Genomic DNA, 17,714 nt, shown 5'->3' with positions numbered 1-17,714 from the left:
TAAGCTGATCCAGAAATTGATGAGCTACAAAAGTTGTGCAGAAATTGTGAAGTATGCTGTTCCACACCCAGTCTTTTAAAAATATTATGAATGTTAAGATAATTGTTTTGGAAAACAGAATGATCAAAAACTGTGTTATTAAAATGCTCAGTCCTTCACATACTCTCACCATCCATGAAAGGATATAAATCCTTCCCCCTAAACAGAATGTAAATTGCAAGATGCTTTTCAACTCAAGCTTCACCAGATGAACTCAGGGGCTGCATCTATCAAGTACTTTCCTCCTCACTATGATCTTCATATTTATACACTCTTCCAACTACTAACTCTGAAGAGCCAGCAATATGTCAAGGAGGTGTATTGTCTAGTTATTAAGAAAGCAATCCAAACCAAGCATCTTCACGTGTGCCTCAATTTCCAGAGATGTTAAAAACACATTAAAATGAAATTCTTCAGGTAAAAAGGCACTAGTGTTTAAACACAGAGTGTATGTATTTATTCAACTTAAATAGCTTAATTGCTCTTCCTCAAGAACTTCGAAAAATCATGCTTCAGCTCCAAGGGAATAAAAGCATACAAAAAAAACAGATGAGAGAAAAAGAATAATTTAAATGAAGGTTGCTGTGAAATGATCCAAATAATTTTTTAATACTTTATGGGTATGTACTTAACTCCTACAGAAACATGAGAGCATTTCCGGAACAGAAAAAAACCTGAAGAATAGCCAAAGACAACTAGACAATTTTTGGTCTAAAACTAGAGATTTGGGTCTGCAGTGTAACCACTTTTCCTTTCAATATGCCCGTTTCTGTTTCACTTTTAATTCAGGGATCAGTTTTCTAGGACTGAACACGTTCACATTACAAAGAGTACTTAAGCAAGGGTCTCCCTCAGCTGACAACAGGCAATTTATAATAAAGCCCAACCTTAAAATAGCTTTACACTGTGCACATTTTTTACATTTATGATATATAGTACAGGAACTGTACTTGTTTCTTCTGAAAAGAAGCATAAATAGAAGCAAGCTGAATTTCTCTGCAGTCTTGAAAAGAAATTCAATCATTAACGCAAAAAAAAAGAAAGAAGAAAATGTCTTTTGTATTTTTGCTCCTGGTATCTAATGACTATTAAAAAAACCGCCATCTGATGATAACATCTTTTTAGGATCTGGCTTTTTTTAAAGTTGCCAATGGAATGAGCTACCAGAGGGACAACTGAGAACATACTTACTTATCCTCAACTCTTAGTTCATGTTCTTTCTTACACGGTCTTAAAAAAAGCAAAACAAAACCACACTACACTACCAACTGGGATTGTCCTAACTAACTCAAAGCCAAATTATTTTACATCAACTTCCCCCTTCCACGGACATGCTCCCATTTAAATAGCAGTATTAGTTGCCTGCTGTCAACTTAAGTTTTTCTGCAGTGCATCACTAAACAAAAATACCATTTTACCAAGGAAATCGTAACAGAGAACAGAGCAATTAATCTGATGTTTGTAAACACCACATGGGAGCTGAAGGCTGTTTGTCAAAGTCAGTCAATAAGTAGCTTCTTACATTAACAAAACTTATTACAGGAAAGAACTGCAGTCTCAAAACACGTATTTATTTAGGTTAATTTAACCAGCTTTAATTGCTCACTACCTGAGACTTGTGAGTCAGCTATTTAAAAGGCATCCTATTATTTTAAAAGCCCTCACTTGTTTGTGCAGTCTGAGTTCACTCACAGTACAGGCAATGAACCTGCACATGGAAGTGGTGCCTGTTGAGAAACTTTCCAAACTACTGCTCTTAAATTAGTAAGAATTTAAGTCAAGGGGTAAACGAACATATTGGTGTTGAAAACACACAAATATAAATTTTGGAAATAGCTCCTGAGAAGTTATTCTGCCCCATAAGGAAAACACTTCCTTGAAGGTTTTTTGTTAAACTTACATAGATCTTACAATACAAGTTTATTCTTAATTTAAAAAAGGTGAGATGAACGAGATTCAAAACTTATATAAACAAACGTAATTTTCATCCTGGATCTCTTAAAATTAGAAAAAGAATCCAAAATTACAAATAAAGTTAACTTTTAGCTTGGCTTTTTTTTTTTTAGTATGAAGATCAACTGCAGCTACTATTCCAAATTCAGCAGTTAATTCTCAAAAGTACAGTGAATGACAAATGAACACACAACATAACTTAGTCTGACAAAAAAACCCCAAACCAAATGTTCTGAGGACAAGACAGACCACTTGATCACTTCATAATTTCTCTGAAGTAGTTACTGCATTTTTAATGCAACTCCACAAAAGTACAATGTACATAATTAACAGTAATTCTCTGAGAAAGGCCTTCAAAGAAAGCATGTAAAAAACAAAGAACTTGAAGGAGGCATCTAAAAGCACTGGTTTAAAATTAAACAGGTAATAAAGTAAAGATTTCTCACACTTCGATGGTTTGCTTACCTCTGGGGGGGAATATAAGGAGCAGATACTGTTGGCATAACTGTACAGGGTTCAACCACTGTTTTCTTGGCTTTTTTTGTCTTTTTTCTGATTTTTGATGTAGACCTAGCAGTTCTGACTGATCCCTCCTTTCTACAAACACCGTTTTTGATTTCAGCTTCTCCATATATATTCAGAGGTCTCCGTGTGCAACCTGGTGGAGTATGTACATCGCAATAGGCAGTCTTTTTCACAGAGAATGTTGTTCCACTGCCAGTTAGTTCTTTCACAGGTTCCATTTTCATATATAGACCAGCCTTTTGAGCACATGTCACATGGAATGCAGTATAGCAGTTTGCTTTGTGGCACTGGATGCAGGCACCAACACCTTTCTGTTTACAGAGGTAGCATGTTAACTTCCATCTGGCTGGGGGAATGTTCCTGACACCATCAATTGGCTCAATAAAAACCGTATTGGCAAATCCAACTTCTGGAATCCACAAAGCACACACCACGTGTCCCCAACGATCATCATCTGTCTTTTTAAAGGCACCTCCCTTGTTTGGGCACAGCACACAGTCTACAGGCCGAGAGCGGGACTGCAAACAGTGTCTGCAGAGCCACTGGCCCTCAGGTATATATGGCACCCCATAGCATTCCTGATGTACTGCTAAATTACACATATCACAAAACAGGATCACATTGCTGTTCTGACATTCACCATCCATGCATATACAACACACTGCATCTTCATCAATTAAAGACTGATGATCACCCTGTTTTTGGTTCTCACAATAAGACTCTTTTTCAAACCTATCCATAAGGAATTCAAACATATTCTGTGAAACAACTGACACTCCATCACTTTTCCGCTTATCATTTATCAATTCTAACCACGCATAATCTTCTTCATCCATGTCATACTCAACTTCATTATCAAGTTCTTCTGCTGACTTCTCAATGAATTTGTAATAAATTGGAGGTCTCCGAGGAGCTGAAGGGGGACTGTATTCAACAATCCGTACTTTTGGTTCTGGAAGAGGAGCTGTTGTAGCAGGTATACCATGTGAGCTCGGAAGAGCTTCATTTTTCTTTTTCACTTTGTTATTTTTATGGCGTTTGCTTCTTAGACAAACTGGTGGTCTTTCACTGTTTTCTTTATTGCTGTTGCATTCACTCATTTCCTGGGCAGTAAGATCATCTTCTAATATAATTTCTAAAGGATCAAAGATACTGATCCTATGCAGGCGACCTTCAATTTCTATTTCAACCATCCTTTGAGCTTGAGCGTATGTCAAGGTTTCTCGTGTCGGGGAGTGCTTAATACTGCATGGGGACGAAGAATGCCTTGCTGCCGATACTCGATGGCATCTTCCTTTTCTCCTCATTTGGTAATGTTTACCTAAAATTAGAGCAACAGTTAATACTATGAACTCCCAACAATCGTATTAAAATATTAGTTTTTAAAATACTGCAGTAAGGAAAAAACCCTTCAATTCTACTGCCCTCTATGTATATATTTAACTAAAAATAAACAAAACCTGTCACTCTTACTCAACAGGACTGCTCAGTTTCGTACAAGTTTAACCTAAAGATCAATAGATCTTCTAAGTAACAGCTTCACTGAGTAAATACAGCTATACAAAATCCTTGCTACAAAAACCCTCTAGAAGCACTTTTTGCAAGACCACTGCATGAGAACAAAAACTCTTCAGAAGTGTCACAGATTAAAAAAACTTCATTTGTTACCTTGTAAGAAAACCTTTAATAGAATACTTCGTAACACATTAGGGGCGCCTGCAGTTTGAAAATCTTTGCAACAGCTACAGATTATGCCCTCTAGACCTCTCTTCAGAAGAACTAACGCAATTTTGAGAGAAAAACAAGTTTTCCCTGAATTTTTTTCCAGCACTCACATTTTCAACTCAATTACTATAGCTATATTTAAAAGCTAGAAAAGCACACATACTTCCACATTTGGCAAGTGGGCAGTTTGACAGCCCCTACTTTTTTTACTTTCCTCAATCCTTAGTGAGCCCATTATTCTTCACAACATGACAAGAAAAAACAGAACTCGCAGTACCCAATATGGTGCAGTACAGACTGCAACTAGTAAATATTCCACCTGTAAAGTAGGTTTGACTTAGAGCCAAAACATGTTCCCTGCTTTTAAGTATGCATGTACACACACCCTTCTCCTTCAACAGATTCTTCAGGAGCTGATAGATAAAAATCTCACTGGTTTTAAACCCAGTCCCAAGCTCTTTAAAACAATTTTTAAGTTTACCACCTACTGCAAAAAGATCACATACCACATAAAAAGATAGCTTTCTTCCCACCATTCCAAAGCGCCAGGGCTAGGATGAGCATGCATTTTGGTCACAAAATTTCTAAGTTAAAAGCTTCCATACATACTTATGCCTTTTGATATCTTCATGCTGGGTAGGGCTTTTGTCCCATAAGGGTTGAAAATATTAGAAACCTGACTGACATTGTCAAGTTTAAAATTCTATTCCCCTCCTTCCTTCTTCCCAATAAATCATTAATAAATTTCATCATTCAACCTCAGCTACATAAAAACCCCTCTATCTTTAATCACTGCTTAAAGTATTATTAGGACCTCACCATTTCAACTCCGTATTTCTAGTCAGTGTTGCTCACTATAACACAACTAGTGTTAGCATGTATTGCCAAAATAGCAGAGAAATAGAGAGATCAAAGCACAACTACTGTTAAAGACCAGTATATCTATTTCAGGACGAAAACAGCAAGCACTGAACAACTACATTAACTACTCCATGCCACTTGCCTTTTCCATAAGTCTATGACAACTTCTAAATGCACACCCTCAGAGTACTCTGAAGGAACTCCTTTTACAGGAAGACTAAATCACTCAGGCAACTAACCCTAAGACTAGCTCCTGAAAGGCTCTGATCTGTCTGCTCTCACAAACTGACCCTGCTTTCATAATCTAAACTAATTTTATTATTCATGTGAGAATTGTGCTTCTCACAGATCTTTCACACAACTTATTTTTAACTCTTATTACTTGTTTCTATACCGTATAACCAGATAACAGTCAGTGTTTAATCATGACAGATCTCTGATCTGCTCTTTATAAACAACAGAATAATATAAAAGGTTCCAACTCTTCAAACAACTTTGGATGAAGCATTTAATAATTTAATTCTGTAAAACAACACAGGATTCGATCACACTAGTTTCTTAACTGCAGAAAACTGTTTAAACAACTAATACTGCCACAGAAGGTCCAACGACTAAAACAAAAAACATACCAGTAATATAACCAAAATGAAGTTAGTTCCCAGTTTCAATACAGATTTTGTAATTCAGAGGCCCAAAGGTAATACAGTAGTCCTGATTTCTGTTTATTATTTTGAACAAGTAATGATGGATTCTTCAGCTAAAACACACTGACGTGTCAATGTACAGCACTTATTACAGATCAGAATGGACTCAATTTACTCATCAATGAAGAAACACAATTTACAACATGTTTACCTCATATAATTGTATTTCAATTCTGCCTATATGTAAAAGTCTGTTTAGGTATTTTTAATGCCCCTTCCTACACTTTAGCTGGTTGTGTATCTGTTCATATTGGCTCCTGAGGACAGAGACTGTTTCAGAAAAAATACAGAGGGAGAGATGAGAGGCGACCTTCAGAAATCAAAAACATGTGTAACCTGTCCACACTACCTTAACCCAGTACCACAGTAAAACACATTAATGCTGTTTCCAAGCTCTCCATCCCACTCCATTCCCAAGATTCTCGAGCATGGCTTCAGGCAGGCATAAGAATAGGAAGAAAATACTCAAAAGCACAAGATCTTTAATCTTGCTTAAAGATTTAGGATGGCTGTTGCAAAAGTCAAATGAACTGTATGAACCAGAGTGATAAAAAAATTACTGAGTTGACATCTAAGTATACTGTAATACTCAACAGTAAATACAGCTGAATTAGGAAGGAAGTTAGTCTCAAACACAGAATGGACGCCCTATAAATACAATGTAATGCACACAGAATCGACATGGGTAGTACTCTGGCCTAATTTCATGCAAATTTAGCGTGAATAACTTAAATGCCCCAGAGGACAAAGCAGTGTTTTGTTTCTCCAAGATTCTTCTATTTGCAAGTGTTCTATAAATACTCCGGATGAAGACCAGATTTCTGCATAGCAAATTCATGATCTACAACTGGTTTGCTTTTCCTAGGCAACTATCAGCTAGCTTTTTTCCCTGCCACTCCTCCAACTCCCCTTCCCAGTATCCTGTAGATCGATAGAAATGAGGATCAAGACCTAAATTTGAAAAACAGTAAACTAAGACAAGTTTCCATTCAATGCTCACAAAGATACTGCACTAACCGCACACGAAATTATTTTAATGTACTTCTCTTAGCACTGTCCTGCCCTCAAAGACTGCGGGATATAAACCAGGAAAGTCATCCACAGCTCTCCTCTCCCAGAATTGCATCAGCTACTTAGGAAGAAAATCACCGGCAGACGTTTTTCCTCACCACAACAGAAGTACACGGAGACAGCTGTTTCTGTGAAATACACGATATGAGGCAAAAAAAAAAAAAAAAAAAAAAAAAAAGCTATTTATCAAGGTGTAGGATAGCTAAAACCAATACGAAAAGTACAATAGCATATAGTTCTAAATTACTATCTCTGCCCTAGTTACCTTCCTCCTCTTCAAATAAACTGCCTCTGGTCCCTGGATTCCCTGCCCAATAGACTACGGAATTCCATTCTCAATGGCACTTTCGTGTAGACCATTAAAAAGAGAAAGACACAGGAATCCTCTTTAGTCCTAGACAATGAGGGACGGTAAGCAAACAGTGCTTACACGCTCACGGGGCGGACACCACCCGCCGCTTCAGCCGCACAGCAGGAGAGATCCCCTCGGGGGACGGCCCAGAGCGGGGGCTCACGGAGCCCAGCGAACGGGCGCGGGCACGGCCGAGACACGCGAGACCACCAGAGCCGCTCTCCGCCGGCCCAGCGGAAAGAGCCCACCGACGCCAGATCCCGCACGCCGCCAGATCCGGCAGCCATCCCGGGATCCTGCCTCCCGCGCGCGGCTGCCCACGCCCCCGGGCCCGCCCCCGCCGGTGCCGCGCCAACACTTCCTGCCCACGCCCAGGGAGCCTCCAACGCGCTCCCTCCCCTCCCGCCGATGGTTCCTGCCCGGCGCGGCGCTCCCCCCTCCCGGCCCCCGGCAGGATGGTTCCTGCCCGGGCCCATCATCTCCAGCCCTTCCCAACAGTCACTCCCTCCCCGCCGCGAAAATACTCGGCCCACAAATATGGCGGCTGACAAAACAGCTCCAGCGGCGCCCTCCCTCCCCCAGACCTCCGCGCTCGCCTCGCTTCCCCGCTCGCCCGCTGCTGCCCCCTCCCCCGCAGGCTGCCGTGCCCGGTCCGCCCTGCTCTTTCCCCCATGCCGCTCTCCCGTCCCGCTGCGGCGGGACCAGCCGGCTCCCGGCCCTGCAGCCCCCGCCCGCCCGCCCCCGCCGCCCGCCCGGCCGTACTCACGCTGTGGGAGCCGCCGAGGAGCGGCTGACAGACCTCCCGCTCCGCCGCTGCGGCCGACGCTCGGCCGGGTTAATGGCGGAGGCCCCGCCGGTGCTGCCGCTTGGCCCCGCGTCCGGCAGCCGCGGGCAGGCGAGCGGGCGCTACGAGGGCCGCGCTGCCCGCGGCGGTCACCCGGCGTTGGGTGCGGGGCTGCTGCTGCCGCCGGGCGCGGCGCATTCGTGAAGCGCGGCGCGCGTCGCCGTCCGGCTGCGGGCTCGGCGCTCGGCTCCCGGGGCTGAGCGGCTCCCCTCCCCCCGTGGCACAAACAATGCGGCTTCACCACAGCGCTGCGCCGACGGGGGGGAGGAGGAGAGGCGGGCGGGGAGGGAGGGAGCGAGCGAAGGAAGGGACGTGAGGGCGCCAGGCACCGCCCAGCCCCGCCGCTGCCACCGCCGCGGGGCGGGGCCTGCGCGCCGCCGCTCCCCGCGCCCCGGGCCGGCACCGGCCGCGCTCGGGGCGGGAACGCGCTGCCCCTGCGACCGACGCGCTCCCGGCCCGGACCGGCCGGGCCCGAGCCCGAGCCGGCCACCCGTCCTTGGTAGAAAGTTCGACCGGCCCAGCGCGGGCTCCAGGGAACGGACGGGGGCGGGACGCGGCTCGTTACAAAACCGAGGCTCAAAAGTTGAAGCGAGTGGTATTTATTATCTCTTTGGGGGGAAGTCCAAGCTCAAGAGTCCTTACGTAGAAAATGTGCTTGAAAGTCGGCTCTTGCGTGGTCTCCAGGTCAAGCTGGTGCTTGTGGATTAACTGGTAATAGCCTTACATTTTGACAGAGCAAAAGCAGGTTATTTCTGGCTCCCTCTGCGAAGGACACCCTTTGTTAGGTATTATTTTTAGACAGCCATTACAGCCATATTCAAGAACTGAAGGATTTTACTGCAATACATTTCTGCAAGGCAGCTGAACCCACATCCTTGAAAGACAACGTTTAGCTGGCCCAGCCTTACACAAACATTTGCCTGTGCCGATCATCCAGAACAAGTCCTGCATATAGTAAAAAGCAAGTGGTTGAGAGTAGGTGTGATTCTCTTTACCCAATCATTATTTAGCATCCGCTCAGCTAAACTGCTGCAAAACAATTCATTTTTATGTTTTCTCTAGCAGTAAGATGTCTGCTTGCCTCAAAAGCCAGTTGGTCCTACAATAAATAAATGACATGGGAAACAGAAATAGATACACCTGCTATTACTTGCAGAAAGTTAATTAAGGTCCAGAAAGTTTAAGCGACTTGGCTAAGGAAATCTCGTAGAATAGGGAAAGTACTTTCCAAATCCTTTTTTCCTCATCAGGGACCATTCAGCACACTGATCTCTGAACAAAACACAAGCTATTAAAGCAGCTAACACTTGTGCAGAGCACTCAGTGTAGGAATAGATCCTTAGGCTCAGACAGACATTCAATTTCCAATATAAGAAAGTTTGTATGAACTATGGGGGCCATCTGGTCATTTGTGTACTTGCCTGTGAGGAACTACTCTCCAGTTAAACTGTTTCAGTGATCCGACCATCAGACTCAGAAGTCTCACAACATGCTGATATAAGTTAATGTTGTTGGACTGGAATCCAACCTGTGATAGAAAGATATTAAAGAGGGGGCATCATACCAAATCATATACATTAGTGTGCAGAGTATAAAAATGAATAGAAACAATGTTGTCAAGAGCCTAATAATATTATGATAAGGAAATACGTTGGTTTATCTTTTAAGGGATAATTCACATGTGTATATGCTGTGCAGCTGGACAAATGTTTTTTAAGTGGAGACAAGCTTTCCACAGAAACCTTGATGATGTTCACATTCTAATGTGTCTGACACACAGCAAGTCTGGCTTTTTTCCAGTTTCTTTTTTCTGCCAGGTGGACTACAGCCTTCCACAGTCCCTGGACATCCCTTTGATAATGTGGTATTCCTTATTGGTATTTGCACCATTTGACCACTTTTCTGTAATTTAAACTCATGCTTCTAGATTCTCCCAATTACTCTCAGTAAGATGGCATGTGGAGTTTTTCACTCTGGACCATCCAGGTAAGGACACGGAACTCATGTCATTCCTTGATATGGTATTTCAGAGCAATGGTACAAAGATCAGGGCACGCTCAACACAAAACTCTGTGTTAGGAGTCTTAGACTTTGAAATAATTTCTCATTGACCTTATGACAGGCTACCAGAGCAGGATCCTCAAGCCTTCCATTGTAAGTATTAGTACATTAGCCCACGTATTTCAAAATAGAACAGTATGCAGTATTGTCTGGGGCATCCGACCCAGATGGGGCATGTCCTCAGCACATCTCCCTATAATCTCGAAGATCTGTTACCTTTGTCTTTTCCACCTCACCAGTGAGACTTGGTTACTCAAAAGAATACAATTCTATTAGCATACGGTTCAATTTCAAACAAAAAATAAGAGGCCCTCTGATCTACAGTTTAATGACAACAGACCCCTCACCACCTTTTTTCACACCAGTTCAACATGTGCAAGGGGCTCCAGTCCCAGTCCTTCAGAATCCTCACACCCCTACCTGGCAGCATCAAGTTGTTAACCAAGTTGCCAATGCCGACTCACTCTGCAGGAAAAACTTCACAGGAGGAGGATCTTCTGCCTACCAGCTTTCACCTCCACTAGTCAAATTCTCAACAGTATCACTGAAAGAAAGATCACGTAAAGAAACACAGTCACTATTTATCTGCCTCAGCATCCTCCTCTCTTTCCTTCTTGGAAACTTCATGACACATTTCTATGTTTCTAAAGTGTATCACCTTTGTTTTCCAGATTAATAAAAGTCAACTCAGACTAGCTGCAGCACTAAATACTGGCAGGGGTACTGATCTTCCTTGGATGCAACTCTGTATCCCTCTCCTGGCCTGGACAGCTGGCTGGTGAAGAGACAAGCAAGAATCAGAACTCCACACCTTCTTTAGAACCCGCAAGAACCTGCATTTTGAGAAAGATTTTAGACTGCCAAAACATACATGTGCGGGTCTTCTTCCTATCATGACAAATCTGCCTAACCTTGCATGTGATGCTTCTGTATGATGCCAGAAGGCAATCTACCACTAGTAAGTTTTCAAGTTTGGTTTATTATACCATTTACACCTTCACACTCATCTATGATATACAACATTACCATGGTCCTCTCATCCTACATGGGAATGCTTTTAGATCTCACTTACTTCATCAATCATGGTATGTAGCACTGGTAGAATACTCATGGACACAACTTTGCAAGTTCACAAGAGAAAGGTTGTTCCCAAACCTCACAGAAGCCAGAACAGCGTTCACTGTGGAAAAGATGCTGTAACCTTACCAATAGACAATTACAGCAGTGTGCTGACAAAATTTCAGCTGTTTATTTTCAGTCTGTGGGGTGGTGCAGGATCACTCCACATCTTCTGGGTGATCTTTGCAAATTATTGTATTTACAGAAAAACACATGTATCACTGATCCATCTCCTAGTTATCATTGATACCTTGTCAGAAAGACTGACGTATCATACTAGACTGAGTGGGATATATGGTCCAAAGTCCTCAATGACCATTCTAGAATGAGGATCAAATTTTTGGCTTCAAATATACAAGGAAAGTATTGGTCCATTTTACTCCTACATGTTTACTGAATATATTCCTTGTTCTCTAGTTAGGAAGAATTCTCCTTCTCATTCCTCTATCTGGAAGTTTTAGCTGTATTATGACAAAAGGGTGAGGAAAAATGACATAATATTGGTGTTCATAATGTTCACTAACTGCTATGGAATCAAAGATCTTTTGTTTCTTACAGCCTCAGTAACTCTTACTTCCTGCATGTACCACCCTTCTCATTCTCACAGTCGAAGTGGCCCTCTGTTTATAAAATTGGTAAGACCCTTAGTCTGACCGTTCAGAACAGTTCATGTCAATCCAAATGAACAGTCTTCACCAAAATACAAGTTTAAAACAGACTGGGAGCTGTGTCAGTGCCTTTTATGGTATTGATGAAGGTCCAGAGCCCTTTTATCATCAGAGCTCTGGCAGAATTCACACTTGATCAGTGTGCTTGCTAAGAAATATCTCTGTGAGCTGCATCTGCTAAGCAGTCTTATGGAATGTTATCTATAGATAAGCTTGAAGATCATTTGACAGAGTGGTCTTCAAGTAGTAAAGCAGCTATGCAAAGGCCCTCACCCCACTTCCATTTAAGCATTTTTTGGAACTACTGCTTGGGGTCACCTACTGCAAGAAGAGGTATGTGTCCTGTCACTTGCTGACAGAGAGATACACCAAGCACTTTGCTGAGATACACAACTGACAGGGAAACCTATTGCCTGCTTTACTTATCCACTATCTTGAATCCTTTAACATCATGCACCTTTAGGATTTTGCAGTTTTTAAGATGCTCTCTACAATATGTGCTCATAACCTTTGCATGGTGGACGGTGAGGATTGAGCTCATTCCTCTGGACACTGCAAAGATGCAAAACCAAACTTCCCAATCAGGATATACATGAAAACATATGTAAACTATGCCTCAATAATACAAAATAAAAAACCACACCCAAATTACAACATGCACAAGCACAAAGCTTGCCCGTGTACTGACCTGTACGTCTGCCAAACAGCAAAACTACCATCTACTATTTTAGAGACTATTTTATCAAGAACAAACCCTTGGAACAAAGCACTCTTACGTATAATGATATTGCTGTTTCCAAGAGTAGACAGAGCCATAATCAAGAGAATAATATTCCCCTTCTCTTTCGTCATTGTCTCTTTGGCATTAATTATTCAGTTCCTAGTGTTTATGTAGTGGTTTGGTCCAAAATACTCATTACTTCCTTATTTACCTTCTGTGAGATAAGTTTGCAGTCTGGCACCTTTACTATGTTCTGCATAGTAACTCCCCCTGCAAAGGTCTATATGGGAAGCTATTCCTGCCACAGGATAACTGCCATCAGAACAACCCCTTCATAAACAAGTCACCTATTTTCTGTTTAGCTCCCAGGAGTGCCTCCCTTCGTGACCAGATGAAAATGATTTCCAGCACAAGAGAGCAGCAGTGAAGTAAATCCAGGATTTGGGAATGCCCCTTCAGCACCCCCAGTTAATTAGCCATCATTAGTTTAGCTTACAAAAGCAACTGCACGTTTAGAATTGGAGCGTCCGTCAATTCACATAGCATAACTAACTGAGCCAAGTTATGGGCAAAGACAGAACGTCAGTGGTAATGGGTAGGAATCAAAAAAACAAAACAGTAATTGCTACGCAAAAAGTTCTAAAAATATCATACTTGCACAGCAAAGAATTACAAAACAGCATGGCTAAACAATCTACATTGAATTTTGACCTCTTTTTTTTTTGCAAGATACACTGAGGAAACCTCAGTAGCAGATATAAGACAGAATTTATAGAAAGTTAACACAAAAAAAAAGGACCTATTTGAATTGAACAGTTTTGTCAAATGCAGCCATAGCAAAGGGAAAACAAAGTGTGCTCCATACCTATATGTTATATACAATGATTTTTGAGAAATACAATTTCTTTTACTTCTAATTTCTGTGGTTGTTCTCCTGATCAGGTTCGGATTTCATAACATACCCGATTTTGTGATAAATGAAGTAACTTCTTAAGATAGCATAACCCATGTAAACAATATTAATGCAAACACATTGTTACCTTCTCCCTTTCCTACTTCCTGATCCTTTCCTCTAGACTGGAAAGGATTCTCTATACAGCATACATCCAAGCAAAGACAAGTTGTTCACTGCCTTCATAAAGTTTAATAATACATAAAGTTTATTTTATTTATTGAAGCCCTTATCCTTAGTGACTTCCCTATTCTTGCTTCCTCTGGTGTCAGTATGAAAACTTGCAAATGTAATACAAGATGAGATATAAGCTCTGAGGGAAGTTCTTTTCCTAGTTAGGTCACTCACAAACATGTATCTCTAAGAAACAATCTCCAATGTTTACAATGAGCTAATACTTCAGCCTTACCATAATTAAGTTAAAATTCAATTAGCAATGAGACCCAAATCCAGTCTTAATTACTTTACTATCTCTTCCTCATTCATTCTAGAGGACAAACCTGGTCTGCACATGATTAAGATGGTTTGCAATGGAGGAAGCTTGACTGTCAGAATCCCTAGTCATTTGTCCCAGAAGAAACCCAAAAACAGATGGGCTCATTCAGAATTAATACCTTGCCTCCTCGTTTACATGGGGAAGGACTACAAGAAGGTGACATCAAAATCAGGGAAGGAAAAATTAAGTGAAAAATAAGTCAGACTCAACATGTAACATCCACAAAAAAAACATGAACCACCAAGAGCAACCAACATGGCCTGTAGCTTCCTCTGTTCAGAGAAATGCAACCCATGCGTATTATTTAACAAGTAGTCATCGAGTCCTACACAACTTTGTCCCAGACTTGCTACTGCCTCAGCCAGGGCCTGATGCTGACTAATAAAGAGAGTTTCCAAACTCATGTATATATAAATCAGTTTTGATAGTGATGGCTTCATGATGCAGACAAAATCTCCACAGGTCCAATAAAAATGCTAGAACAGGAACTTCAAACTGAGCACTCCTGAAAGACATACTCTAGCACCATGCTCACTTCACATAAAGGGTAAGTATGAGTAAATCCTGTCCATATGCTCAACTCCAAGTCAAAAATCAGTGACATACACCTCTGATGTGCTATAGAATGAGGATGATAGTGATTAAACAGTTGTGTTTGTAAAAAATGAGGTAATTAATATAAATGCACAAGGGCACCATGGTTTGGGCAGTGAATGCTTGCTCATAACTACTGTGTGATTGCTCATTCCTTATTTCCTGAGTACCCACCTTGACACCTTGGATCTCATGAGCAGAGCCAAGTGCCCACTGAAATAAATGGGCACGTACGCTAAATATATAAGTACTTTCCTGTGTTACATGTTCTTAGAAATCATACCCTTGTGATAGATACTAAATTGGACATCCAAATTTAGTACTTCTGACCTCTATTTTAAGGTTTTGATCATTAAGTTGACTTTGCCTAGATAGGTTCCTGGAACAGGCTGGAGTCTATACAAGGAGGAAAGGAGATAATTTTATTAAATGCATTACCTCAGTGCATACAAAAATCCTCAATTCTTTGTGCTTTATTTAAGAACTATTATGGTTTGATGTAGTTTTAGCCGTCATGACTTCATATGGAAACTGCATCACTGATGCAGAAGTTACTAGAGGTGAAGCCAAAGATTTGAATGAAAATAAGCTTATCATAGCAGGTTTGGAGATAAATATTAGCTACTCAATTTTGCTAAAACAAGGTAATGGCATCAAAATGGTTACTACTCACTACACAGTTATTACCAACATTTAGTGTTTCCAAATGTATACAAATGCAGAAAGACAGAACTACATCAATTATCACTGCAGTATCAACATTATGTTTACTGCCAAGAAAGAAATGGAAGGAAGGAAACAATAAAACTAGATTAAGATGAACAGCCCAGTGACTGCAGAGACCCTGGGACCACAAATCACAAAACTGTCTGCAGCACTAAACATCCACATTTGGCTAATAACATAATATTGAAGTAGGTGTATTTAAGGCATATTTTAAGTTCTGTCACAGTAGGATAGGATGTAAGAATTTAATTTAGTTTCTGACTGGTATTAGGCTCTTGCTATAGCCTCCCTGAAAGCCTTCCAAGTTCAAGGTGCACCCCAGTACTGACAATGACAGAGAGCTGGTTACTTACAGCTACATCAATGATGTTTCCTTCTTCTCTCAACCTGTAATACCTATCTTCCAGAGAACCCGAATTATTTATTTGGGAGCATGGTCTCCTGGCTTTCCACTATTCTACAGAACATAATGGGGAGCCAGCTACTTGCAGTTTGCTTCAGGGACTAGAGTGAGAAATTACTTTTTAATATTCATTTAATAAGATATCACTTTTAATTCATGCCAGGTTCAGTTAACCATGCAAATAAAGATGTTTATTCACAATATCTGAAACAGATAACAAGATTATAAACGCATAAATAGAGAAAAAAATCAAAGAAAAAAATTACTCTTCTGAAGTTAAATACTAGAAGCTTTGGGTTCTTCCTGTCAGGATGCCTTGCAGATTTTCCTAATTATCTGTCTTCCTAAATGACTACGTTCTTTCAGATGTTTACACCTCAGACTGAAACCTTCATGGAAAATCTGTATCTTTAGACTATCACCACACCAGTACTGCTACATTCACCACAAGCCGGCAGTCTGGAGCCTTCTCTAGGAATTGTAGTTACTCTTTCTTTTGCCTGTTGCCAGCTCACCATCTCTTTGTTTTATTCATCACATTACTTGGGTGTTTGTGAGAAAACTTTCCGGATCCAGCTTTGCCCAGATTTTTAAGACCTAATTTCTTGAGTTTCCAGTGTATTTTTGTAAAACAACAAGAACAGAGAAATTCCAGCTATTTCACTCAATCTGTGATGCACACCTGTAGATTATATACAGAATCACTGATTGGTTCTCAAGCCACCTAAAAGATAATTTAAAGAAATAATTAACTTTCATTAATCTCAACTTCCCTAACCCTCAAGGAAGTTTTCGGAATAGGACATAGGATAAAATGAAGAAGTACAGAGAGGTGATTACAGAAAGAGCAACATTAGTACAAAAATGCAAAATTAACTTCCAGTCTTTTTTAATTTACTGTAAAATTTTCAACTATGAATTGTGAAACTCTCCAAAATCACAGCTGCTAAAAAAGGCAGTTAACAAAGCCACATACTCTAATATTAAATCTTTCCATATTGTGATAAGCATAACTATGTCATTCCAACTGTTGCAATTTCATAGTTCTCTAGAAGACGCTTCATGAGATGACATATTTCAATACTACTACTACTACTAATAGTTGTTGTTATCATCACCACCATAATTTCCTGTCAACAGACTGGTGATAGAGACTTCTTAACCAAGCTCTCATACCTCTATTACTGTGTCTAGTTGGCAGATCTAGCCAAGACCAAACTTCATTTTTAAGCAGTTCTATTCATATAACTGCACTTTGTAACAATGGAAACAGAGCAACTCCAAGATTCACCTCAAATCACTTCAGCTTCATTTGCTTGGCCTCAATACCCTATAGTAACTGACATATACAGAATATATATATAATCTTGTCTGTATATACATATATACACACACCAATACAGTTGAAGTCTATCAATAAAAAGAAATTGTAAATTAAAAAGTAATAAGAAACAAAGGACTGCCTGCACACAGTGTAATAACTACTTTGTTGGGACTTTGAGTAGTGCATGAATTAAAAAAAAAACAACTTAACGTGAGCTTTCCAAAGGAAGTATTAACCATAACAGATCATTTACTGTATGTTGACTGGCAGAATCCATTTAGAAAAAATCACACCAGTACTTAAGTACAAACATACAACTATTATGGAAGAATACTGAAGGCCTCCAATACTTCAAATCAAAAAGCTATCAACTGATTTCTTCATATACTGTCATAAAGCCAACCAAAACATTATTTACTAAATCTGTTAAAATTAAAAAGAATATTAACTGATGAAAATAACTCAGATCAAAAAACAAGGACTTGCTTAAGCACCGTCTCTCTAAACACTGTCTTAATCTAAAATTTAACACTGTTTTGAAACCAGTACTGTTTACAGTACTCGAAATGTTTTTCT

General features: G+C 40.6%; 1 protein-coding gene across 4 annotated transcripts in view; it reads right to left on the bottom strand.

Annotated features, from left to right (window-relative positions):
- BRD1 (bromodomain containing 1) overlaps positions 1-8,320 on the bottom strand; it is a 60,498-nt gene extending 52,178 nt beyond the window's left edge. For 3 of the 4 annotated variants that reach the window (XM_082280567.1, XM_082280568.1, XM_082280569.1), the window contains exons 1-2: positions 7,997-8,121; positions 2,458-3,838 (exon numbers count right to left, since the gene is read on the bottom strand). In XM_082280567.1, the coding sequence (XP_082136693.1) occupies positions 2,458-3,824 (1,367 nt within the window). In that variant the 5' untranslated portion in view covers positions 3,825-3,838; positions 7,997-8,121. Of the gene's footprint in view, positions 1-2,457; positions 3,839-7,996 lie in introns of all 4 variants that reach the window. The other variant, XM_082280566.1, reaches the window with a different exon arrangement.
- Positions 8,321-17,714: the final 9,394 nt, after the last annotated feature.

Source organism: Coloeus monedula (assembly GCF_965178545.1).
Source record: "Coloeus monedula genome assembly, chromosome: 4".
NCBI lineage: Eukaryota > Metazoa > Chordata > Aves > Passeriformes > Corvidae > Coloeus > Coloeus monedula.
The sequence above is the reverse complement of the archived record's forward strand: the minus strand, read 5'-3'. Positions and strand labels throughout refer to the sequence as shown.